The sequence below is a fragment of the Notothenia coriiceps genome, unplaced genomic scaffold (genome assembly GCF_000735185.1).
Source record: "Notothenia coriiceps isolate Sejong01 unplaced genomic scaffold, NC01 NC01_scaffold00036509, whole genome shotgun sequence".
NCBI classification, from domain to species: domain Eukaryota; kingdom Metazoa; phylum Chordata; class Actinopteri; order Perciformes; family Nototheniidae; genus Notothenia; species Notothenia coriiceps.
Window position 1 is genome coordinate 12,484 of NW_011369210.1, and position 25,962 is coordinate 38,445.

Here is a 25,962-nt window from a genome sequence, read left to right on the forward strand (position 1 = left end):
CAAACACAACTGGGAGACTGTAACACTTTTTATTGACAGATAAACAAAAAGCCACAGAGCTGATAGAAATGTGAATACATCTGCTTTTGTGATATGATGCGTTTGTAATTATTTTTAATAGAAATGTGACAGGCTTAGCAGCACAGTTATACAAGTAATCAAACAGAAGACAACCGTGGTTACAAAAATATCAAAATACTTTGCATAAAAAGGTGCTTTAGTAATAAAATTACAAAACATACACTCTGCATTAGCTGCAACATAATATATATATTTTCCACAATACCATCAAACCAAATGCGACATTATACAACACATAAATATGTTTTTGCTGCTCTGTTCTTGATATATTGCACAGGGGTGAGGTACAGTAAACCAGCTAGCTGAGGATGCACACAGTCATTTAAGGTAAAATATAAAATCTTTTGTGGTCATTTGTGGGGAAAAGGCCTTCCTGTCAGAGACACTCATACAGCCTTTTACAAATATAATCGATAAAACATATAGGGATATAATATATTCGTTTATGGAATTTCAAAATCAAATATATTTTCCTACAGCAGACAGCGATGAAGGTGCTTTCAGTTGGGTGAGTTATTGGAGCAGACGCACAGCGTTCCTGAGCCAGCAGGAAAAGGTGCTCTCAGTCTAACATTTATAGAAGCAGAGGAGACAGTGAAGTGCTCGCTACACACTGAAAATATCCCCGCTACATTCAATGCAAGTGGTCATCATTGTGTGTATGAAATGCAGAAAGAATTTTGAATGGCCCGTAAATAAACAAGAAAATAATATATATTTGGTCAAAATGGCACCCTGGTTCATACTGGAGCTGTTTTGAGTTCCCTGCAGGGGTGTTTGCCACAAATTCAGATCTGAGACACATCTGGAGTATCTTTTTCAAATAAGATTAATGTTCAGCAGGCTCATGACACAGTAAGTTATCCGCATAAACGAAATGCTCGACTATCTCCCTTTTTAATTGTGATACACAAAGCCAGACTGATATTCAGTGTGTCCCTGATCCTCTTACAGAGAGGGAGTGTGGAAGCTGCTGCGTGGACGTTCCAGTCGAGCTGCACGATGTTTGTCGTGTCACTTACGCCGACTGAAGATGCTCTTCTTGCCGGAGCTCTTGTCTGCGGAGCTGAGGCCGATGAGGAGCCGAGCCTTTTCGTCTTCCTCCTGCTGTTGCATGCTGTTGTCCAACTTCCCCTCAGACGCTTTCCCCCGCTGGTCTGAGCCTGAGGCCGGCTTCAGACGCAGCTTCTCCTTGATCATCTGAGCAGAGCAGAGGACAAATAACAGTTTATAAACACAGAACTTATCAATGGTAAGGCAAATGAAGGTTACTTCTGACCCTAGTCAATCTTTGTAGAAACTGTCCGCAGAAAAGGATTTAAGCATTTAAATAGCAGAGAGAAATCTAACAAAATATAGTTTTTTAACAGTTTAAAAAGGGAACATTTTGGTGGTATTATCCTAATTAACACACTATTTGAACTTAAAGGTTTCAAGTTGTGAGCATATGATAAGGAGTCAAAGTCATAAATGTTCTTCTGTACCTGTGCTACAAGAGCTTTCCGGCTGTCCCTCTTCACAGCCATGGCAAAGTCGAGCCAGGTCCAGGTGTTGTTATGGTACTCCAAACAGGGCAGAACCAGGTTCAGGTCCTTCCAGTCCACACTGCTTTTCTCTCCCTAAAGAATGGGGATGTTTATAACATTAGTTCAATATCTGAAAAACATGACGATGATATGACAAACCTTTTTGCATACTTATATATCCAGCCATTTGTATTTATTTGGGTCATGTTTCTGTCTCCACCTAATTTCTTTACATCACTTCAATATTTGTAAAGGAGGTGATTAATAAAACTTGTAATCTAATCTAATGCCTGTAGTTCTCATGCAGTTTCAACAGGGCATAATCTAAAATATCAAAGTTAAAGTGATGATAATTTTTCACAATTAGAGATCTTTTATGAAAGACCTGAGGTGTTATATAAAATATAACAGACACATCCTCTTCAGTTATATTCCTCTACAAGTTCTTTATCTAAAAGGAATTTAATAAAACATGTCAGTCAATGTACAGAAATCCCACCTTATAGCTGACACAGAGGGGCACTTGTGGAATCTTGATGTAGATGAAGGAGTTGTTCATAGCCGCTCGCTCCTTCATCTTATCAATGTCATCAACAGGATGCTGGTGGGAGGAAACAAAGACTTCAATCACATGTCCTTATTTTCTTACTAGTGACATACAGGCACAGACAATCAGAACACAGTTTACCTCCGGAGGTTTCCTGAAGGACCGCCGGACCCCCGCGGTGCGGTTCAGCCCCTGGGTGACACCTTTGCTGGGGCCCATAGCACCCATGGTGTCCTCTGATGACTGCCGGGACTTGACAGCGATACCTGTGACACAGAGAGGGCGTCAGCACTGTGGCCCCTGGGGGACTCTGCACCCTACACCTTACACTCCCAGCAAGTCTCTCACACACACCTCAAGGTCATATCCGTTGTGACAGAGCCTTTTAATAGCTCAGAGCGATGACACAACACAGTAATGGGCTATTTGATACCAAGCACACGTCTGACGGAGAAAATGGAAACTATTATTGATCCGTTTGTTGGGATAGATTTCCGCCTGGTGATCCCACAGAGAGTAGACTGAGTTACTCAGCGTGCTGAGCGACAACACCTCACCTGTAGTGACCAATCTGAACTTGTCTTCCTCATCAGTGACCTCCTCCTCCTCCACATTTCGTCCTGGGAAGAAGAAGCCCATCATCCTTTTGAAGAATTGGTACATCAGCTGGATGGTGAGAGGCACCACGTTCACCTGATGATAGAAACACTTCCATTAATCACAATCCAAACATTTCTAGTGAATGCGGTTGCTTGTAGATGTGATGTCCGTCACCTCAAAGTGCTCCTTCACAGAGATTCCTCCCACAGGGGGGCGCACTTTACTGAAGATACGCAAAGCAAACTGCCGTGCTGACTGGCATGTACTCTGCGGACGGATTACAACCTAAAAAAAGAAACAGGAATTAAATTCATCCTCGGCGATCGCACAAAATCAAGCTCTGGTGCAAGGAGAAAATCCAACTCGAAATGAGAGCACATATTATTAATGATATGAACACAGAATGGGCGACAGCACCAGGTCAAGTGAAACTGCATGAGACCTCGCCGCCTCACATGCATCAACGAACTATTGAGTGCACATGCAACGATGAGTATGACATTCTGAAGAGTCACTGAGTGATCCCAACTGGACAAACAGGATGGATTTACACAGACGTTGAGTCACTGTTCGAGCTGTACATACCCTCACACGCTGCACAGAGGAAACCAGGCAGAGTCAATAAATATCACAGATCTTTGGAAAATACATGTTGAAAACGTCTCTCTCGAGAATAGTCAGCTTAAAAAGGATGTTTGTCATGGATTTGATTACATTTTCTTGTACAATTTAGGTTTAAATAATGTCTGAATAATGAGTGAAACGTACCTTGTAAGATGCATTGGGCAGCAGGTTGTTCATTGTGAACCAGCCTAACTCCAAGAGATGCTCGGCTGTGTCGTCAGACTTGTTCAGCTGTGGGAACAAAGTATTCACAGTTATCAACGACTACCATCCAGCAGTGAAAAGTGAAATATGTGATGTCAGCAGTAAGATCTAATGTGATACACTGGTTGAATGAGATATGTTATATATTCCTATTATCCTAGTATGTTTCGGGGAATACAGAATGTTGAATAAAGTTTAAATAAGGGTTACAATCCGGTCACGTGCTATGAAGTGCAAATACATGTAATAAAAGAAGATTTGAGAGACTAGGGTTGCAACTCACACATTTTTCCATTATTGATTAATATGGAGATTTTTTGATAGATTATTAAATTAATGTTATGGTCTATAAAACGTTTTTTTTTAAAAGTACGGAAAAATTTCCAACCCAGTTTCACAAAGTCTTCCACTGGTTGTCAGTTCAAAACCCAAGACATGCAGTTTAATATGATATTAAACAGAGAAAAGCAGGACATCTACATGTATGAGTGGCGGAACACAGAACCTTTGCATGAAAACCTTTGTTATCAAAGTAGTTGGAAATAAATCTGCTGTGGGACTAGGGCTGAACGATATATCGTGTCATGGCGATAACCGCGATATGCGCATGCGCGATATTCACATCGCAGGGACGTGCGATTTTATAAACATTTTTTATTTTTATTTTTTTAGGACGTGCGATATTAAGTAGGTAAATTAACTCAAACACGTCATGTTACAATTATTTTGCTGCTTGCTACAAAAGGAAAACTTGCGCGGCTCTCATGTCAGGGGTACTTGAGTGAGTGACAAACCACCAATCACAATCATTCTTGATCAGATCACAGCAGGCCCCGCCCCACTAGTTTGCAGACCATCAAAAAACCGGTGAAAAATGAGCGAGGCACAGCAGGACAATACCGGCGAGAATGAAGATTTACTTCCAAAAAGAAAAGCAACATCTGCCATCTGGAACTATTTTGGATACAAAAAGGTTCTTCTCTTCTTCATTCACAGATGAACCCCCTTATTTGAGGGTAAGCAACATGCATTATCATGACATGTTAGATGATGACTTAAGGTATGATGAGTCAACCAGTTAAGATCCAGACGTCCGTGACTAAAATCCTTCATCCGGTTAAATATAGTTAAAAAAAACGCAATATATATCGCAGGGGGAAAAAATATCGCAATGTCAGTTTTTTTCAATATCGTGCAGCCCTATGTGGGACTATGAAACTCTGGAGAGGACAGATAATGTAGTGAGATGTCAGGAGAGTTGTCAGCACTGTGGAAGATAAGAAGCGTTCCTATATAATAATCACCGCTCACCTTACTGTACATAAATCTCTGCAGCTCTAACTCAGCGATGCCAAGCTGGCCGTCCTCTTCGGTCAGACACCAGCGGGCCTGAGCAAAGCAGATCTCTGTCCTCCTGACCACGCTCACATCCTCCGGGGGCTTACGCAGCTCCAGCTTGTTTGCCCTCTGCAGCTGGAAGTCCTTAAAACACCTGAAATAAAAGAGAAATATATTAATTTTGTCATTTGTGCAATATTTTCTCGATGTGAATGAGTGCTGATGTGAGACCTGATGAGAATGTTGAGCTCTTCACTCTTCATCTGCATGTCGTTCTTCTCCTGGTTCAGCTGGTTCTGCAGTCTCGTGTTGATCTCCATCAGCTCGTCTCCGCTCAGTTCCTCAGTTTGTGCCTGCAATAGAAACATAATCAGTTTAAATGTAAACTCATACTTTTATAAAACAGTTGAGCGCCCACAAGCGTGATGCCTCACCCTGATGTTGGAGTAGATCTGTTTCTCCAGGCGTCTGATGAGAGCGAGGTGCTGCCTGACGGCCTCCTGGAGGTGCAGGATGCTGCTGCGCTGCTCCTCAGGGTTACTGGAGATCTCCAGCTGAAAGCGCACACGCTGCTTCTTCTCACTGTGTTCCTGAAGGTGAAACATAAAGAATGAGCATCGCTAAGCACAAGGAAACGTACTTTCATCTGATGCTCCGGCCTACCTTGCGCCTGGGCTCCACGTGCAGCAGCAGGTTGTTGACGATGTCCAGGATCATAGCGTACTGAACGGGGTTAGTGGATATCTCTAGATCGTGGTGAATGAGCGTGAAGGTGTCCACAGCTCCTGTTAAATCCACATAATAAAGCACATATGTCATATTTGGTGAAATTTGTAATAAGTATAAAAGAACATCCATAAACATTCATCGGTTTTCATCTTGCAAATGATTTATCTAATATATCATATTACATTTACTTTTATATAGACTCTTCTTGCACTATTTCTATTTTATTTGTATTTACTTGCACATTTCAAAACATTCTATAGCACTATTTGATCTGTTTTATTTGTTCTATGTCCTATATATAGTCATGTTGCACTGTTGGAGGAGCCTGTGATCTAAGTGTGTCATTGCCATATCTACACTGTAGCTAATGTGCACATGACAATAAAGCCTTGAATCTTGACAAGAACTCTAATGCATTATTCCTTGCAGGTGCTGGATGTACAGTAAACAGGTGGCCAGACATACCGGCCTGTTTCTTCAGCAGGTCCTCCTTCTCATGGCTATTCCTCAGCTCTGGGGGTTTGATCTGTGTGGCCACCTCAGGGTTGATGTCGTGACTGTAGCTGATGTAGTGCATCCTGCAGCTACAGCGCGAGATGATGCGCTGGACCTGCTGAGCCTCGTTCACCTGGGCCGGTTGGTTCCAGTCTGCAGACAGAAAAATGACCATGAATCACCATTTACCTTTATTTTTATTCTAGTACAACTAACGTTTGCTTTTCTCCTCTATACTTAATAAGTTAGCTTATTCATATATTTTTGTAATATTTCCTTGATTATGCCTTTTTCTTTACCTGCTATGCCACTTTTTGCCATAACACTTTAAATGTCCCCGCTGTGGGACTAATAGAGGATTTCGGATTCTCTTTGTCCGAAGATGCCTATTTATTCCATGTGGTGAGGAAGGACGATCCTGCATTTGATATTTCATTTACCTGCTGTAATGGTGCTAACCATTCCTCCCACAGCCTGGCCACTCTCCATCAGCTCCAGCACCGAGTCCAGGTTACGCTGCCGGTGCTCTTCTATGTTCTTCACCTAAACACAACACAGACAAAGCAAATCAGAGCAGAACAACACTCCACGTGAATAAGTTACTACTGTATATAGCTTTGGTTGTGATGTTGAAGTTGATTAGTTGGTATTCAAACTAGCTTAACATGCTATTCATCTTTAATCAAGGCATAACACAGAAACTTGCCATACTAACTAATTGAACACTTTTTTATCAATGGTTAATAATCAGTTAAAAGGCAATGTAACCTCATTAAGTGTTCCGCCGAAACAGAAGTAGATAAAGGAAAAAAAGTGTAGTTCTATATGAGTAGGCCAAGCGAATATGTCACATCAAAAGGATTATGAATGTTGCTTACCTCCAGCCACAGCTGTCTGTCCTCTTGCTCAGATGGGTTGGGCTCCATGGTGGCAAAGTACTGCATGCCATCCAGCAGACAGGTCCAGGTGGTTTTCTGCTTCAGGGTGTCGTTGTACCAGGATGGGTCGTGCTCACACTGAAGCAGCTGAGCCTTCGCTGCTGACACCAACACGCAGCCTGCCGTCTCTGTGCCCCGCAGCATCATCTGAGGAGAGCAGAGGAGAATGAAACGTTGGTGCAAATCGTCCAGCATTTCAATAAACAACCAACTGAAAACTTTCAAGAAAGAGAGAACACAATATTTTTGTTTTGATAGGGCTTTATCAACTCTTGGGTTAGAATTTAACAGCCACTATTTGTGAATTTGAACATAGAAACATACAACCCTGCTATGATGACATTAGGTAGGAACTGACTGACACTGCACCTCAGCCACATCCTAGACTCTATGCATTACATTAATGCACACAATGTATACAATATCTTCTTTTTCATTACTGCACATATTTTATTCTAATTCTATGTCTACGATTTCAACCAATGTAAATACTGCTATATTTCTTAATATTTTTTAATTTTATTATAGTTTTCTTAAAATAGTTCTCTATCTGTGTTTTTAATCTTGGTTTCATTTGTATGTATGTTTATGTATGCACCACAACACCAAGTCAAATTCCTTGTATGTGTCAATGTATCTGGCAATCAACCTGTTTCTGATGAAATGGTCCTGCAGCAGAAAAATAAAAGGCATTTACCTGACAGTTAACCAGTTCGATAAACCAGTTGCGGTTATACACATCGTCGGTCTGACAGGCTGCAATGCCACACAGCTGGTCGCTGACACCAGAATCCTCCTCTGAAAACACCACAAACTTGTCTGTTTCCTCGATTAGTTTCTGGAGCATCGATGTTCCTGCAAAAAGCGGGAAATAAAATCGTTATGGTTATAAAAAGACTTGACTGATGTCTTTCTTATTGAAGCTACTTCCTCACCTTCATTTTGACTTTTTTCTGCTCTGACGGTGGGCATCACTGGTGTGGTGGGGGCTGTGGTGGGAGAGTAGTTGGAAGGAGAGCGTTTGAGCTTTTTTGTCTGCAGCTGAGTGTCGATCCTCAGACCCGTCAAAGCTTCAGTGGAGAGGTTTCTCTTCAACACAGACGCCTTTTTATAACCGTCGTACAGCCCAAAGGCGATGTTCCTGTTCGTGGTGGTCCAGGACGCACGCAGGTCTACCAGGCGCAGTTTGTGAGTGTACGAGGCATTCGTCTCATCCTTCTGGTTCACCTCCTGTGAGACATATTTAAATTGTGTGATTATGAACTCGTCGACAGTGAAGAACGACAGGTACTGCAGCTCTCGTTGGGCTTTTACCTCTTCCATGCGGTTGCTCTGTCTCTGGTAGCTCAGGGAGGACAGGCTAACCAGATGGGTCTTCTTCACCTGAGCGTTCATCTGGTGGTCCGCTGTCTCGTCCCAGGTGGAGGCCATTAGGTGAACCGTCACCTGAGACAGCTCACTAACCATCTGAGTCACATTCCACTCTGAGATCAGCCTCCTCATCACTGTGCCAGCTGAAGGAAAATAAAAACACATAATGAAAACCCTTAAAAAACAAGCCCATTCACATTTGTTTGTTTTCTGCATTACACTCACAAGAGGCTATAAACATAAAGGTTTTATAATTATTCATTTGAATTAGCGGTTGCTTTTTGCATGCGGGTCATGTTGTTTAATGCGCCTTAGCAGTGTTAAAAAGCTAGGTTTCAGATAACAATTTACTCAGTTAAATATTTTAACTCCTTGATCAAAGTAATGTAATTTTCTACATTTGATTATGTTTACAACAAATGTTTTAAACTGGGCTACACAGCTGAACAGTCTTAAAGACAAACACTACGGCTGTGTGCACTGGGCCGTAACCCCTTCTACCATGACAGTCAGCACAAATACACAAACAGTTACAGCCCCAATCTGTGTGTATGAATTATTGTTTGTTTTTTAAAACTGTATCATGCAGACGCCTGTACCCTGTGGAATAAGTCTCTGTGCCCCTCGGGTGAAGACGTGTCCTTTGTTGCACTCCACTTGGATTCCTCTCTGCTGGGCAAAGGAGGCCCAGTAATGCACCTGGAGGACAGATAACATGTTGAAATGTGCACACATGGAAGATATTAGGTGTAAAGAAATATATTCAACAATGTCTACAAAATCAAAGTTACTACTGTCCTGTGTGACTACAAATGGTAAACACATAGAGCAGATCTCTAGTGGACTGTTGCTGCCGGACAGCAGCCTAGAAAAACCCTTACTTGTAGTTGTGGGAAGGCAGCTGTGTAGGACATCTGTTTGTAGTGCTGACCCAGCTTCTTGCGGATAGGCCTGAGGCTGTGGAAGAGCTTGCCTCTGCAGATTGGTCGAGATACACCCGTCCATGTGGCCCAAAAGTTCTGCATCCAGCGCAGAGTGCTGCTGTACAACAGCATTCTCGGCTGGGAGGGTTCTACAAAGGAAAGTGAATATAGTAATCTAGCTAAATACATTTCTATGATGCTAGTTTTCCAGCACAGTGGGCTTTTGTATACAGAGTATCTATCAGAGTTGCAGGTACCTGTGCCACAGTGCTGGTTCAGGTCCATGGTGATGGAGAAGTTGAGGTTCTCGGAGCGAAAGGCTCTGTAGGAGTCATGAGGTTGTCCTGAAGTCACGTCTGCAACGTTCTCCGCACAGCAGAGCATCACAGAATGGTGGTCATGGGGGTTGCCATGGCAAAGCCATTGGAGGTCAAGGGTCATAAACAGGTTGGGCAGGTGTAGAAAACAGATATCATCATACCTAGTGTGGAGAAAACAGCATTTATATTACTTAACAATCATTGACAAATAAAGCTTAAAGTTGCATTACATTTTTCTTTTGGATGCCTCTACTTACTTTGACGCTGTTCTGACATTAACATCTAAATCTCCTTTATAGACAAACTGGCCAGGGTTCCAGTCAAAGTTCAGTTTATTCCACTCCCAGTGCAGGTTTTCTGTTGTGTTGTAAGGGTCCTGTAAGAATCAAGATTCATCTTTATATTAGATAAAGTGATTAATATTATTTACCACAACATGGCTTGCTTGCCCCAACGAACTGAAACATTCTGTGACACACTGAGTGTACAAATTCCAAATGAATTTAAGTGATGATTTGATATTCACAACAATTTAATTTGTAAGCTGTAAACTGTTTTACCTCTGTAGCCAGCTGATGAAGGTTGGCCTGGTCGATGTCCATAACCCAGCGCCCGTGCAGAAGGAGGCGACTTTTGTCCCACCAGGCCACAGGAGGTGAGGGATCCACAGTGGGTTTGGTCAGCAGGTCGACGGACTGGCCAATCAGAGTCCAGGCAGGGTCCCAGCATGGCCCCCACACAATGGTGTACAGAGAGATGTTCGCTGTAAGAAAAAGATGATCAGAAAGAGAAATTAATGTACAGTGTCTGAAGAGTATTCTTCCCATTAGCCAACAGTAAGACTGCACAACTGGAGCTAAAATGATGTAAATGGATATATGCCTCTAAAGGAAACTTTATCCTTCCTTTGTAATATGGTGTCTAGGAATTTGAAAACATTTATCATTAACTATAGGCATTGTTTCTTTCGTCCTTTGCCCCCTTACTTCTGCTTTTAACTTCTGTTCGGACACATAAATAGTTACTGTATACAAAAGCTGTGACTGGACAGGCAAAATTACAAGATGAGTATACCTGATGGAAACTCGTGAAAAAGACTTAAGATAATGATGGTAGAATAACACGTTGACAGCATCATTCCTGTAACTCACATTTTAAATCATAGTAGAACTTCAGTGGTGGCATATTCCTGTGGACCGTCACGTCTCCCCATGGCGAACCGAGTGGGACGGTCTCTTTGCGATGAGCCCTGGTCTGTCCATCCTGCTCCGTCCCAATGAGACGCCCCGACAGCTCCCAGTCCCGGATCTCAAACAGGTAGCGAGGGTAATCCCGGATTCTCACTGACACGGCAGAAAGAGAGAAATTAAGGAAATCATTTTAGTAGTAGGTTAAAACCGGGAGGACGGTCATTTCCAATTTAGTCTCATCTAAATCCGGTCTCTAATCTGCAAATCAATGTTGTATGAACTTACCCAAAAATGCAGCCAGTTTGAACTTGATAGCACGGCACCACTGGACCACCAGAGGGAGTCCGTCTCTGGGGAAGGGGCTGATCCTGTCGATATCCCTGAGCTGCTCTCTCACCTTCTCCGGCCCGTGCAGAGACTGATCAGCCAGAAATACCAACTCCAGGTCGGACACAGTCCAGGTCAGCAGAGACTTCCTCATGGGTGTGTTTGCGTAGAGGCGGCGTGAGCGCTGGATGTAGATCTCGATGTGCTTTTTCTCCAGTGAGCTGTACAGCTCTTCGATCTTCCTGGCAGGGAGAAGCTCTCCATGCTGCTTGCGCAAATCTGCCACCTTCTTATCCAGAAGCTGAAGACGCTTGGCACTTTCCTTACTCTCATCCTTCAGCAGCTCGTAGTTGTCTCGCAGCTTGATTTCAAAGATATCGTCCAGGAAGACGAAGGAGAACTGGCTGATTTTGAACACGAGGTCAGGAGGCAGGCGGGGGGCAGCGGGGGCTTGGCTTGCGGAGCGATGCAGGGTCTTCAGCCACTTCTGCACGCTGATGGCCATGTCAAAGGTGTTTGAGAAGTCGTACTGATAAGGGAACTCCACAGTCATAGAGGGGCAAGTGAGGACCCCGACACAGTTGTGGGGAGTTTCGAGGAAGGGGAAGGTTTCTCTGTGCAGCCACATCTCAGGAAGCTCCGAGTGTATGTCCACAGACAGACCCTTAAAGGTGACGATGTTGTGGCCATCAAAGTTGAAGATGACGGACGGAGAGCGTATGTGCATGGAGCCCGTGTGTTTGGACACTGTGAGGGCTTCTGTGTGCAGGAGGATGTAGTTGTGTTCACTAACATGGGCTGTCAATCGAGTGCAGCCCAGTGCAATGCGCACACACAGCCCTCTGCTCTGACCCGGCAGGATTTCACTTTCTGTGGTTTCGACTGGACTGTCCTCTCCTCTCTCTCCGCAAAGCATAAGCCAACAAGCCTGAGCTTCACTCAGGTGCTGATATAAGACCATGTGGTCAGGTGGCGTCCATTCCACAGAGAGCTCCTCTTCACATTGAACCTGGTTAAGATATAATATGAATATTGACACAGATATTCCATCATTCAAGACAAATACAACTGAAGGAGATGTGATTACCTGTAAGGTGTGGGTGGTGATGCAGTAAGAAAAGGCTATCTTGGTGAGTTTGAGCACAGGGCTGGGGGTTTGGGAGGAGGGGCTACACGACTCCATGTTCTCTGTGAGTGCTTTGATCGCTGACAGGCTAACACCCTGAAGAGACACCGTGGAGCTGTCTGCAGAGCTCTGCACTCTGACAGTGTCCATTCGCAGAGACACAGCTCCTGAAGAGAACACAAGGAAATAAACAATGATAATCAAGCATGATGATCAACTGAGGAGCAGAGTACTTTGTATAAGCAGTGGTCTTTAACTCAACATAATTAAGGTCAAAGGGCATTTGTAAGAAGATAGCAACTTACTTTTTTTCTAGCCCTAAAGTGTATTGCTCCAATACTTTTGGCCAAATGGAAACTGACAATTATTTTCACAAACAATATTTCCTGACCATAAAATGGTAAAAATGTGAGAATACAAATTCCTTTAAACCCAAGGTTAAGTCTTCATAGAGATGTATTTGTTGGACAAACGAACAAAAAATTGCCTCATAATTATCAAAAACAGCTGCCGATTAAAATGTATATTTTTATAATCGTGTTGGCTCCACATAAATGACATCTATTTGGGACGTTAAGTCCCTTTAGACAACAGGAATGCTTACTTGAGAAAAATGAAAACAGCAGAATTAGGACATGTCTTTTCTGTCAAACAACTAAGAGGCGCACCTAAATATATGCTAAAGGGTAAACTGTATATGTCACATATAGTGAATCATGAAACAAAGCCTACAAAATTCATACATAATCTGAAATAACATACCTGCTAGATTGGATAGTGTGAACACATTAACATCCTCCAGACAATAGTCGAGTTTAAAGAGCAGATGTGGTTGGACAGTGTGGCCACTGGAGGGAGACACTGAGGTCACATCTGGCAGCGGTGAGGTCACATCTGGCAGCGGAGAGACCACGTCACGAGGAACACAGATGAGGGACAGCAGGCGAGACAGACACAGAGCACAGGTCTCCGAGAGCTCCACCTGAAGCCCCTTCAGGCTGGACTCCACGCTCAAACTCGGACACTGGCTGCTCGACTCCATGTGGGGCCGAATTAAACTCCCCTGAAGGGATGAGGTCATAACAAACATTAGAAATTGAGTAAGCCATTTCATCCTCTGGTTAAATCACTTACTGAACAAAAAACATTGTATATCCGAGAACACTATTTCTTATGTTTGTGTGTACCTACCTGAAGACTAAGTGTGTCTAGAATTAGTGCTTCTCCCCACACATGTTTCCCAGGAGGGTGGGGCGCTTGTTGGATATGAGACCCCTGACCCACCCTCCACCAGAAGTTGTCCAGGGACAGTGAGGCACGTCGGTGCACATTCTGGGACTCTGTGCTCTCGTAGTCAACTTTAATGTCAAGAAGATGCCGCAGTTCTATGGGCACAGGACACACAAGTCATCATAAAAATGTTTTTATTCAGAAAGTACATTTAAAGTTGCTGCAGTATAAAGATTTCATTTGTTTTCCAAAAACTAAATGCAACTGGGTTATAAAAAACTCAAGTTAATGTGTAACGTTTAAAAGGGCACTTTAATAAAAGATGTTATCTAATCTAGTTTGGCAGAGATTGACACAAAAGTTGCCTGCAGAATACAAAGCAGAAAGATTTATTGAACAGACATGTGAGGTAAGAATGACGATGTAAAGTCATAACGTGAAGTACTGTTGCTTACAACAAGGAGTTGGGGTTAAACTTCAACGCACCATACCCTCATTCTGCTCTGTAGCAATAACATCTTAGGATGTTCACCTGCCTCCCTGTGTGTGAATGTGCACGTGTGCAGCATGTGAAAGACCTACAGTACCTGCACTGACAGAGAGAAACCCGAGAGCAAAAGGCGTGGTGTCTCCCAGCTGAACTGACACGTTGACGTTGGATACGGAGGAGGTGATCATCACAGGGGCATCTAAGTGAGGGAGGCGCCTGAGGAAAAGGAGGGTGGGCAAATAATCTAATGGACTACACAACACAACGACGTCATGGAACAACAATACAGAATGAGCGCAAACACACATGGATAGGAGAGAAAAAAATAAAAAGGGTATTAGATTATATTGTATGTTATCGTCACTGCAGCGGGTAACCTTGAACACAGATCCAATCACTCCAGAAAATATATCGTCATAGTTCAACCCCAACATGAATATTAATTGCCATTCAGCAATCTAACCCTTCTGTTTTCCTTTTGAGACTTGCCTTTTTCTATGTGCTGCCTTCCTGTGGATAAGCTGTTCCCATGGAAATAGATTTAGCCAATGGGAGAACTCCTGGTGACGGTAGTGGATGATGCAAGTGTTGACAGTGAACGACCCTGAGATGTCCACTGATGTAACCTAAATGTAGGAAAACACAAGGGACAGTCAAAATAATGTATTTTATTTTAATAATTTGTGTTGTGACCTTCAAATATCTTCCTCACCTGCAGGACCGTCTTCAGCGTGTTCACACACAGGATTCTTTGCCTACTTTGTGAGAGGAGAAGTCCATCTGCCAGTTAAAAAAAAAGGGGATGTGTTATTATTGCTTTCTTTAATTCATTCACGTCTCTCTGCATTGCGTCCGTCCACTCACCCTCTAGAACGAGCTCCATTCTGCTCTGAGGAAAGCTCAGCTCTGGAGTGAAGCTTTTAAGATGAAGCTGTTCATCGTCACGTCCATAGCAGACTTTTAGAGACTTCAGAGTCCAGTTCAGGTGTCTGTGCAGACAAGAAAACAAGGTATGATGTTAAAATCAGAAGGTCATTCAATATGGAATCAAATTGTGCAAAACAACATCTAAATGTTTACTCACCTTTTCTGGCTGTGCATGGACAGAGTTACATTTGTATTATCAAATTCCACATCGACTTTTTGGGGAACCAGCCCATGAAACCATTCCACCGCCTCAGTCTGGATAAACTCAATGTTTTCACACTCTGAAAGGAAATATTAATAATATTATAATCTAAATATTATGTACGATTCTATCAAAGATTTTGAAAGTGCTACAGCTAAACAATCTATTTGACAATTGAAAAAACAAATACTATCACATTTCCATTTAATACAAATCCTTTGTCTGATATTTTCTTTCAACTTGTTTTTTTGTGTGCTGTATATCAGATAACCTGAGTGAGCTAATATGTCACATCCAGGCAACACTATCAACCTTAATAATGTCTATGCTACTTTATTAACAATGCATTTCTTTAATTTCTCATGTAGTTAATAATGTCCAAAAAGACCTGCAGATATATCAAATTGCATTCAAATAAATGCAAGAACACATGTAAATGTTATGTTATTCTAAATACCTGACATCATTTTACCAACCTCTTCTCGCTTTTTAGAATGACAGCATAACCTACACTTCATTTGATCGAGGAGGTTAAACGTTATCTTTTCCCTTGAGCATGTAGAGATTTCAACAACTGCAGAGCTTAATAAAGCAGGTTGTTGTACGACATGACCTTGTCCTCGTTTTCTTGACGGTTAGCAGAACAGCTAAAAATATCACAGACTGCAGTAGACATCCAGACGTTTTAGAATAAGCAGAAGTTTGCTGATGTAAGTCAGTGGAAATAAACCTTAGTGTTGTCATGGTTAACGTATGCTGTACTTGTTGTAAGTGCAAGTACAGAGGATTATATTAGGCAATAAAGAAAAAAATACAGCCAACAGTTGGACTACATTTATATACTCGTTATAAATGTTGACATGCACTCCTGCAATCAACCAGCATCCCAGATGTGAGCTGAACGTCCCAATATTGATTGGTTATTGCCATAGCAAGTTTGTCACTTTATTTTAATAAGGATTTAGACATTTCAGGGAATAGGCATGCGATTGCTCACCAGATGCATCCTGAATGCTCCTTTTGGGAGACGAGGGCAGCAGGAGTTGGCTGAGAAATAGTCCTTCATGCAGCTCTGCGATCAGTGTCCTCACATTCAGGGACAGACCGCCTGGCTTCATCTCCGGAAGGCTCACCTCTCCAGACAGCAGCAGGCTCAGGGCCACTTCAGCCAAACATATATCCTGCAGTGGAGAGCATGTTAGTCACACATTCAATCCCAAGTGTCCATCTCAGAGAAATTGCAAAAACTTACTAACTGACTGCTTTTAAGCACTTTACTGCTTAGCTGTCCAACTGAGAAGTCCCACGCCAACCTGATATGAAAGTTAAAACATTAATGAAATTGTAGCATCATCCGTATATTTCTATTAAATGTAATCGTCAAATCAGACCAATAGCAGACAGAAATAATAGAGTGCATCACCTTTTACTTTGGTGGTCAAGTAACAAGGTGATGCCTGTAACTGTCATGTGCCATAGAGACTCTGACAGTGCCAGGTTCAGGACCATCACATTGATCGAGCTGACGTGGAACGACAGTAGCTGAAAATAGATAGATAAGAAGGGGTAAGATAATGTCTACAAATAAGTCTATTTAAAGATTGAGATACGGTGAGGCTCCATACTTGCGACAGAAAGCGTAGCGTTGTGGGGCTGACGGAAAACTTCCCAGACTTTTTCCCATGGCTCTTCGTTACCGTAGGGCTGAGTGGTGCTTGCAAGTCAAACCTAACTCTGGTTTCGCCAACACACAACGCCAGGTACCTCCTGCAACACAAACATGCACTAGCTGTTGCAAATAACCACGGTATTTTCATATATAAAAGGATTCAAATCTTTTACTGATTTGCTGATAGATTGTATCTCTAACTATCCAACTGACAAAGAAATGTGACAACTTACGGCAAATCCTGGTTGAGAAGTTTACTTGAAATCCATATTCTGTCAATTTCCTGTCAAAAAGATATTCCCTTTTTATGGTGAAGTCAAAAAGTACCTTTGATATAATTTTTGACAGTTTAATAAACAAAAAAGGTTTACTGGCCATTACCGGGTCAAACTGTTACTCCTGAAATGGGAATAGTGGCCTCCAATGAGCTCACTACATAAATGTCATGTAAACACAGTGTGTCTTACCAGAGTATGCTGGGGGTGAAACTGGATACTAACTCCTTGGACAGAAAACAGCCCGACTGATTTGATCTTTAGATCAGCATTCAGGGCTGTTTGGAAGAATCGCACAGCCAGGGTGCATACGAGCCACCTAGGAGCAAAAGACAAGAGCACAAAATCATTGATTTTGTAAAAATATGTAAAGAAAACTATGAAAACCAAGGACAGGACCTATCTGGGGTAAACTGTATGTTGTCTACAGAGTATCATTAGCAATCACATATACTGTAGGAATTAAATTACTTCTTACCTGAAAATGAAACATAACAACAAAATCCCAAGCAGAAGAATTAACAGGAAGGATATCAGCAAGAGAGACATGGTGTCCCAAGTTGTTCACACCCAAATCTCGGTCATGGGTCTGGCTGCTCCTCTATCAGCTGCTGTCAGAGAGGAAGAGATGCACTTCAGTTCAACACACCTCACACTCAGGTGGGACTGACGGGTTGCTAGAAAACAACAATCAATAACTTGTCCATCACTGCAGCAGGCTAAGCAACCTCTGCTGTGAGAATTAATAAACGTTGGTTCTGTTTGTTTCAGCTAACAGCTAGCATCACAATGCTAACAAGGCTAATTAACAAGTGCAATCACAAACAGAATATGATACAGCACGTAGCCAGACTTTATCACCTACTGTCACTGACAGTGTTAAAACATGTCGCATAAACTAAGTCATTGTTTACTAGCAATCAGTGGTAGAACATTGGCTCGTTAAGGGTAGCATAGTTAGCCCAGATTAGTCAGACATGAAATAGTTAAAGATGATTGTCGCCGCGTCATCCAAAAATCAGCAGCAAATCTTTGCTAACAAGCTAACGCTACAGCTAACTTAGCTAGCACAGCTGCTAGACTGCTACACAACTTGGCATTGTTTATGGTAACTAGTATATATTTATGTTGCTTTCGCAGGCTCCAGTTAAGTATAAAGCTGACTTACCCTGAGATATTCACAGCATTGTGTTTCGCTGCAAAGAGCCCTTTCATCTGACAGTAACTCTGTGCTCACAGTCAACATTGTGCTCCGCCCTGCTCAGCTGGCACTTCATCTGACCTGCAGCCCAGAACTGGCACTACAGTGGCTGGAGCACCGCCAACAAAAAACTGTGTATGCAAATATTAATCTTTAACTTATGCATTCAAACAAAAAGGTCACCTATTATTTTATATAACACACCCAAACAAATTCATACACACATAAAACAAAAACAGTCACAGTGGTGGAGTCTAATGTTTAGTCCATTTTGAAGGTACTGCTTTTCCATTATACTTATTTTAACATGTAGAGGCAAATATTTTATTCTTTACTCTACTACATGTATAGGATAGCCTTATTTTTAAGCACATTTAGATTATCACAAAAATAAATCAACACCGTCAATGGTAAGCTACACAGCTGTAAAAGTTCATTTTGAAATCAGACCCACCTTTACCAGGAGCAACATTAAAATGAAACACACATTAATGCATTATTATAAAAAAGCATTGTAATATATATTTCTGAAATTGCCCATTCTGCACAAGTACTTTTACTTTATGCACTTTAAATATATTGATGCCAATGCTTTTGTATTTAACATTATGAATGAGGACTTTGATTTGTTGTTTTGATTTGTGCTTCTATGCTGTGGTAGCCTATATCAATCAAGAGAAACACTTAAATATTTCTTCCAACACCCCACAGTCATAATCAAACTATTTTACGAAGGTGAAAAGTTAAAGAGACAACATTTATTTCAACATGATGACTGACATGATGTATCTTTACACATAAGTAATTTTAACACATGACTGAACTATTGCTACAACATGCTACAACATGACACAATTAAAATAGCAACAAGAAGGATATTTTATTACATCATGTTAATATTGATCATTTCAACTTGTGTTTCAATTGCACTGTAGATTTGTTCTAGATGACAATGCTTTTATCCATCTAACTTATGCACAGGAATCTTGCAGCCTAATAGTATTATACAATGGTTTTATGGAGGGTCGACAGGATCCTAACATTACCCCTATCTTTTCCTTATTGATAGAAACATTATTTTGAAAAATGTCCATCATAATGAACAAGTGGTCCTTTCACAAAGTGCTGCCAATGCAACTGTTCTGTATGGCATGCTTCCAGGTGAAAATTCACTGCATACTGCCAGCCTTAGGACAATTGAGTCGTCATAACAAGGAGATTTACACCAAAGGTGCCTTGTAAAGCACCTTATCATTATATGAACTGTTGAGAAATTAGTGGTGCAAAACCTCTTCATCTCATGCCGCAGCTTTCTGTTTGTTGTGTTTGGCAAACCACTCATCACTTTTATCTTCGGCCATAGCCTGAAAAAAAACAAGATTAAAAGTTGAAATAAAACCGACAGACATAGTGAATATCAAACACATGGTGCATATTAAATCATATTAAAGAGAGTTTAATACTTGAGTAACACCAACCTTATCAAGCAATTCATTTCCTTTGGGGTCCACCATAGACAGTTGGCTAAAAGCTTCATCACCCACAAAGCAAATCTCATGACCATCCTAAAACAACAATTGTCCAGTTAAGTTTTTTTCATTTATAACAGAGTCTAATTTCACTTTAATTACAGCGCTAGATTTTTAATGCACTTACTGGGTCGGCCAAAATGACCACTTCTACTGTGGCCTTTCCAGGAGTGTCTAGGCTGACTAAGGGAGTGAGAATCTTCTGATTTTCCTTTTTCATCACGGCTTCAAGGCCAGGCAGCTGTGGAATGTAATAAAAATGATTTATGATAAAAGATATTATTGTTTTTAATGTTATTAACAGCCAAGAATATATCCATTAAATAATATTTTTACTTGTTCACGTGGGCATGAAAATGCTATCCTTCCAAAAGCAGTTCCATGATCCACTGCCCCACTGTTATCATGAAGCTCCAGTTTACACTGCATCAAGATACAAAATAAAAAGTCTGAGTAAAAGAAAAATGTTCTAATTTATAAACTCAAAAAACATTTATTAAATACTTGACTCACTTGACTGTCAGAAAATCCCATCAGCACAGTTTTCTTTTCCTCATTATTTTCCAGAACTTTCATTCCCAAGAGCTTAGTCCAGTAGTGGGTCGATTTCTGGAGGTCTGATACTCCAAGACAAACCTTCTGCACGGGGTCTTAAAACAAATGTGCCTGCTGTTAAGTACTGCATGAAGGACTTAGTTTTTAATATGGGTCGTTTGCATAGAAATCCCATTAGGAAATAATGACAGTGAAAAATGACATATTATAACATACTATAGACTAGAGGCTCCAATACAAAGCAATTATTTATCTGTATTTCAATTTTTTTTGCACCTGCAGATAATTATAATTTTTTCATTCAATGTTATTGTTTATTAATTAATCAATTAATTATTTACTCAATAAAATACAACATATATTTGGATTAGTTTAATTAGTTTTACCAGTAAAATAAAAAGGAATGAGTTTTTCTATACATAAATGTATAATGCTTTGCATTTGTGAAGCTGTGACACAAATGCAAAATTGGACTGTTTTAAACACTGGATTAACTGCAGGGATGACTCCTTGTCATCATGCAGACATGTGACACTCACCACTAGAAGGCTGCTCTTTGTCCACAAGGTAGAATGGATACCCTCCGGGGGCCTGGGTCAGATACAGAGCCTCTCCCACCTCAGTGAGAGGCCATCCCAGGCGTTTAGCATTGCTTACAGCCTGGCTCGACTGCAAAGTGAGTCCCTGAAGTAAACACATATGTGTCAATATCCTTTTAGAAGACTGTCGTACTCAGTAAAACACAACATGGTGCTGTCCACTGTAGGTTTGGAAGATGAACTCTCACCCACCAGGAAGTCATTGCCAAGTTGATACTCTCCCACCCCATAATTGTATGTCAGTTCAGCAACAAAATGGTCATCTTCTGGACCAAAGCCCACCATTGTCTTGCTCCATTTGCCATCGTAGGGACTGTATAGACACAGGGGGAGAGGAGACGTCGGTATAAGGACAATAACAGCTCTATACGTCTGTGTTATACGGCTTTGTAAGTTCAAAGTTCAAAGGTGTCATATTTACCCATTACACGTTGCTTTGCAGCCTTCCTCAAACTCTTCATGACGTAAAATCTGAAATGGAATAATAAGTATGAGAACACGTTTATTAAAAAGACTCTGGTTGTACCAAATATGCTCTATAAGTGGTTTTATATACACTTCATATGTATATAATGGAGTCTAGCTGGGGTTCACTCATGTGACAGAAGAGGAATTAGCTAGCTACACATGTTGTACAACACAAAAGTTAATCAATGGCTTCTGGCTATAAAATAAACCTCAAAAAGAGTAGGCTACCTTCATGCCCAGAACATCTCGATAAAACGTGGCAGTTTTGGCCCTCTCACCAACTTTGAAAACAAAATGCAGCGCTCGTCTCAAAGCCATGTTTAGTGACGGGAGGATGTCTGTTGTGCCGATCGAGATTCAGGGAACGATTAGTCATCCTTGATGATCGATTATTCTGACATCGATGAGCGAAAAGTAAATATAAGTGAGAAAACAGCATTAAAGTCTTTAGACATCTATGTTTAATACTTTTGTTAATCATATAATAATTATTGTATCAATAATGTAATTTGTATTTAATACAAATAATAGATATACAATACGTTTGCCCCCACCCCATACTCATTCATATGCTGAACAACAACAACTTTGACACTCCAAAATAGGAAATTAAAATATAAGAATACAAGATACAACATTCAAAAAAATGGAAAGTGTGTGTGTTAGCTACACAGGGTATCTTTTAACTCGAACTGAGGCACTAGAGATGAAGATTACATGTAGTATTGCCTTCACTCCAGAGGGAGGCGATAGGAACCAGAGCTAGTGTTAGTGCAACGTTCTGTGAAACAAGAGAAGAAGACACGGGGCAAACATGGCTGCCTACATGAGAAGCATGATATGTCTTGTTTCCATTGAGCGAAACGTTTTTCGACACTCAAGGGGAAGTGGTGTTATTGTGGAAACCAAACGGTATGTACGTGGACTGAGGAGGAACCCAGTCCGAGTGTTGTTCCCTGAAAACGAGGCGGATAAAGTCGTCAAGCCTCGGCCTCAGCCAGCGGGACGAGACGTCCACAGGGAGAAGGGGCAAAAAGTCAAAGCTGCAATAAAGCATCCTGAAGAAGATTTTGTTAAAGCGAGGAGTAATGTGCAGGCGACTACAACACATGCCCATGTTACAGGTACAAAGGATCAAATTGATGGACTGCGCTTCGAGAGGGCTTTCCCTGGAGATAAAAGACTGGGGTAAGTTTTACAATAATGAAGTATTCAGATATTTTACTTTACTGAAATTAGCAATATTTACTGTGTAAAAAACCCTCTGTTGAGGTCCATCATTTAAAATCTAACTCAAGTAAAAATATAAATTAAAGTAAAAGTACTTATTTGCAAAACTGCTTTTTAGATATTGTTTTATCTAATATCAGAATTAAATTATGTTACTAGACTATACGTAGGCCTATAGATATGGTGTATTTTGCTTAAAATAGAGTAACTTACTTTCCACCACTGCAATTAACAATACTGGCATTAAAGCTAAAGGTTATTTTTGTTTAATCATATTACTTTATCTTCTTTTTCAGTCTCAGATTAGGGTGTAACATAAGTCCGTTTTGAAGTGCTCTATTTCTTTCCCAAATGGTATTAATGTTGACAATAACTCATTCACACTGCCTGTGATTGATCCTTGTCTCTCCATCTCCCCTTGAACTTCCTTCAGGAAGTTAGTTAGCATCACTCGTTCCAGGACGTTTCGGGAGCACCAAGGTAAAATCCTCCTGGAGGGCAGGCGTCTGATCTGTGACGCCCTGAATGCTGGAGCCAACCCACATATGGTGTTCTTCAGTACCGCAGACCGTCTCCGAGAGCTTCCCTTAGACAAGCTGAAAAGGGCCACGTTGGTCAAGGTCAAATTTGAGGACATCAAGATATGGTCTGATGTTGTGGCCCCACAAGGGGTTATTGGTGAGTGTCACATATTAAGACTTGTTTCATAATGAAGCACAGGTACAATGAGCCGTTTCTGACTTTTTTACTTTTTCTTCTGCAGCAATATTTGCTCGTCCAGACCCGTTACGGTTGAACTTTGCTAACAAAGGTGACTCGGTGCCATTGTCCTTGATATGCGACAACATCCGAGACCCTGGTAACCTTGGCACAATGTTGCGATGTGCTGCTGCTGCTGGCTGCCATGATGTCCTCCTCACCAAAGGTATTGTTATTAAGTTAATATTCATACAAGTGAACTACACCCTTTGATAATGGCTTTTCTTCTTAAGTTGCGTTTTTAAAGTCTGTTACATTTTTCCACCACCAGGTTGTGTTGATGCTTGGGAGCCTAAGGTTCTGCGTGCAGCAATGGGCGCCCATTTCCGCCTTCCCATCTACCAGAGCTTGAGCTGGGACGATCTGGAGAAGCACCTCCCGAAATCTGTGACTGTGCATGTGGCTGACAGCAGCTGCGGCGCTGACAGAAGTGAAGAAATAAAGAATTTACAAGTTAACGTGTCCCACAAGACGCTCAAAGCAGGAGACTATGGATGGGTCAGCACGAGGTCTAACCGCAGCAACGTGCGCTATGAGGAATACGATTCTGACACGGACTCAGATTGTGAGGAGGGGGCACAATCACTTCCCACAGTGGACTCAAAGCTGTACCATGAGAGCTGGGCTCAGAGTCCCACTGCTCTTGTGATAGGCGGAGAGACACATGGTCTGAGTGTAGATGCAGTACAGCTGGCTGAGAAAACTTCCGGTTACAGGCTCTTTATTCCTGTCGCTCCGGATATGGACAGCTTGAATTCAGCCATGGCTGCCAGTATCCTTTTGTTTGAAGGCAGGAAACAGCTGTTAAAACTCACCTAGGCACTTGGAAGGAACCGACATCTAAAGCCCAGCAGCAGTTTTCATGACCGCTCTAAATATCAGTGAGTTACATCTGGTCTCAATTTGTCCTTGTTACTACAGACTGAGTTGAATGATCTAATTTTACATCTTGTCCTGCTAATAAAAAACGGAATTTTGTATGCAATGAGTTTCTTTGTTGTCACATTTATTTTAGTTAACTGTGATAATTGTTCACGTTATTTTTTACTCCTGGATTTATTTTTCCAATATATAATGATCTGAAATTCTCATCTTGATAATTTTGTAGGAAAAATGAAAGAAAGTTGAAATTCTCAGAATTTCTCATAACCCTCAAATTACCTTCTTAAACTAAAAATATGTGCAGTGTACTACTATAGACAAGAAAACGCATGTTTAATTTACAATAAGAAACATTTTTTGGCTAAAATAAAGATTGGCATTCCCAAAAAAAAGTCAAACTAGTACCCCACCCTTTTCTTTCACCTCCGACCTTTATATTTTCAATATAGTTCCTAAATGCCTTAAATAGATAGAAGCACTTGACGAATATATAATCTAGGGTTGCTGTCGGATAATCCAAAAATCAGCTCCTAAATTCTAACCCTATCGTCTATTCCTTGACCTCTGAGTGAAACGTCACGGGGTTAAGGGATAGTGGATAGGAGAATGCAAAAGGACTTAAGAGACTGCAGTACTTTAGAGAATCCGACTGCACTTTCACTATCCGACGTCTTTATGATGCGCCAGCGGACGTCATGCATCTGCTGTTCTTATACATCCATGGTCTGCTGCTGTGGGGAAACTACAGTTTTCTATACAGCGGACTACAACATGGATGTAGGCTATAATAAGAACGAGGGACTACTGTAAACTCATCTAGAGACATGCTGTTGTTTTATGCTTTATGAACATGGACAACAGAAACATATTCTTCATGACCAAAGTTGGAATTGAAATAAAAAAGGAAAGTGAAACTTATGCTCGTCACCCTCTCCCTCCGGTCCACATTAATACAAATGATCCCAATACGTATTATTGTATGAAAAGATCTTAAAATAAATACAAATGTATTTATTATAAACGTTAGTCCTTAACATCTATCACTGTGTATATCACCATTCAAACATAGTGATATAAAGACTGTGAAATGTTGACTTTATTTGATCATTTCAGTAAAAACTAACGTTCAAATTTCTCTTTTTGATTATAATACTGATGAACGTTCAAAACAAAGCACTTACCACATACGTTTTAAAATGCTTAATAAGCACCGTAACTTTCATGATATAATTTCTCGGTCATAATCGGTTGTTTCCGCGTGAACGGCCGACTGTTGTGTGACGGCAAATGCTGCGGCTGCAAGGCATTGTGGGGCAGCATTTTCTCCTCTCCTTTCGTCAAGGGAGGTCCAGTGGTTCCTAAGCTAAAGGAGGTTATAAAGGAAGTTTGAAACCTCCTTTCCTATCATCTAGAGAATCGAAAGGCTCTTATAATGGCTGCCACTGAGGGACTTCCGGGTCATTCCACTCCGTTAGGAAGGTTCCTAAACTAAATGGACTATTCAACTTCAGCCTAGATTTAGAAAGTAAAATACAGTCTTATCTTTTATATCTGCTGCCACATTGTCTATGCAAATATGCAGAAGACACTACACTTTAATCCCAAGT

The 25,962-nt window shown here is 41.2% G+C and overlaps 3 protein-coding genes across 7 annotated transcripts; 1 reads left to right on the forward strand and 2 right to left on the reverse strand.

Annotated features, from left to right (window-relative positions):
- Nucleotides 1-15: 15 nt before the first annotated feature.
- LOC104963831 (UPF0378 protein KIAA0100) lies at nt 16-18,403 on the reverse strand. 5 transcript variants are annotated; one of them, XM_010792471.1, is made up of 41 exons: nt 18,301-18,403; nt 17,611-17,740; nt 17,325-17,451; nt 17,091-17,140; nt 16,814-16,955; nt 16,612-16,730; nt 16,441-16,501; nt 16,186-16,369; nt 15,144-15,267; nt 14,924-15,048; nt 14,772-14,839; nt 14,549-14,685; nt 14,157-14,311; nt 13,531-13,724; nt 13,102-13,402; nt 12,301-12,506; nt 11,172-12,222; nt 10,848-11,039; nt 10,257-10,459; nt 9,954-10,072; nt 9,634-9,857; nt 9,335-9,525; nt 9,053-9,152; nt 8,397-8,596; nt 8,018-8,312; nt 7,780-7,937; nt 7,023-7,229; nt 6,585-6,687; nt 6,115-6,297; nt 5,584-5,705; nt 5,355-5,510; nt 5,152-5,273; nt 4,894-5,074; nt 3,523-3,609; nt 3,340-3,348; nt 2,929-3,039; nt 2,712-2,847; nt 2,296-2,420; nt 2,107-2,208; nt 1,566-1,700; nt 16-1,281 (listed from the first exon to the last, which is right to left on the reverse strand). In XM_010792471.1, the coding sequence occupies exons 2-41, from the start codon at nt 17,679-17,681 to the stop codon at nt 1,096-1,098; spliced, it is 6,762 nt and encodes a 2,253-aa protein (XP_010790773.1). In that variant the 5' UTR covers nt 17,682-17,740; nt 18,301-18,403; the 3' UTR covers nt 16-1,095. The 5 variants fall into 5 exon arrangements, with proteins under 5 accessions (XP_010790773.1, XP_010790776.1, XP_010790772.1 ...); XM_010792474.1 differs by having other exon boundaries at nt 14,157-14,275; nt 17,611-17,743; XM_010792470.1 differs by having other exon boundaries at nt 17,611-17,743.
- A 668-nt stretch (nt 18,404-19,071) lies between these two features.
- glod4 (glyoxalase domain containing 4) lies at nt 19,072-21,849 on the reverse strand. The gene is made up of 9 exons (XM_010792476.1): nt 21,713-21,849; nt 21,438-21,487; nt 21,209-21,329; nt 20,957-21,101; nt 20,376-20,512; nt 20,199-20,285; nt 19,990-20,103; nt 19,812-19,898; nt 19,072-19,697 (listed from the first exon to the last, which is right to left on the reverse strand). The coding sequence occupies exons 1-9, from the start codon at nt 21,800-21,802 to the stop codon at nt 19,632-19,634; spliced, it is 897 nt and encodes a 298-aa protein (XP_010790778.1). The 5' UTR covers nt 21,803-21,849; the 3' UTR covers nt 19,072-19,631.
- A 392-nt stretch (nt 21,850-22,241) lies between these two features.
- Nucleotides 22,242-24,455, forward strand: mrm3a (mitochondrial rRNA methyltransferase 3a). Its single transcript, XM_010792477.1, has 4 exons — nt 22,242-22,672; nt 23,148-23,392; nt 23,478-23,639; nt 23,745-24,455. The coding sequence occupies exons 1-4, from the start codon at nt 22,299-22,301 to the stop codon at nt 24,290-24,292; spliced, it is 1,329 nt and encodes a 442-aa protein (XP_010790779.1). The 5' UTR covers nt 22,242-22,298; the 3' UTR covers nt 24,293-24,455.
- Nucleotides 24,456-25,962: the final 1,507 nt, after the last annotated feature.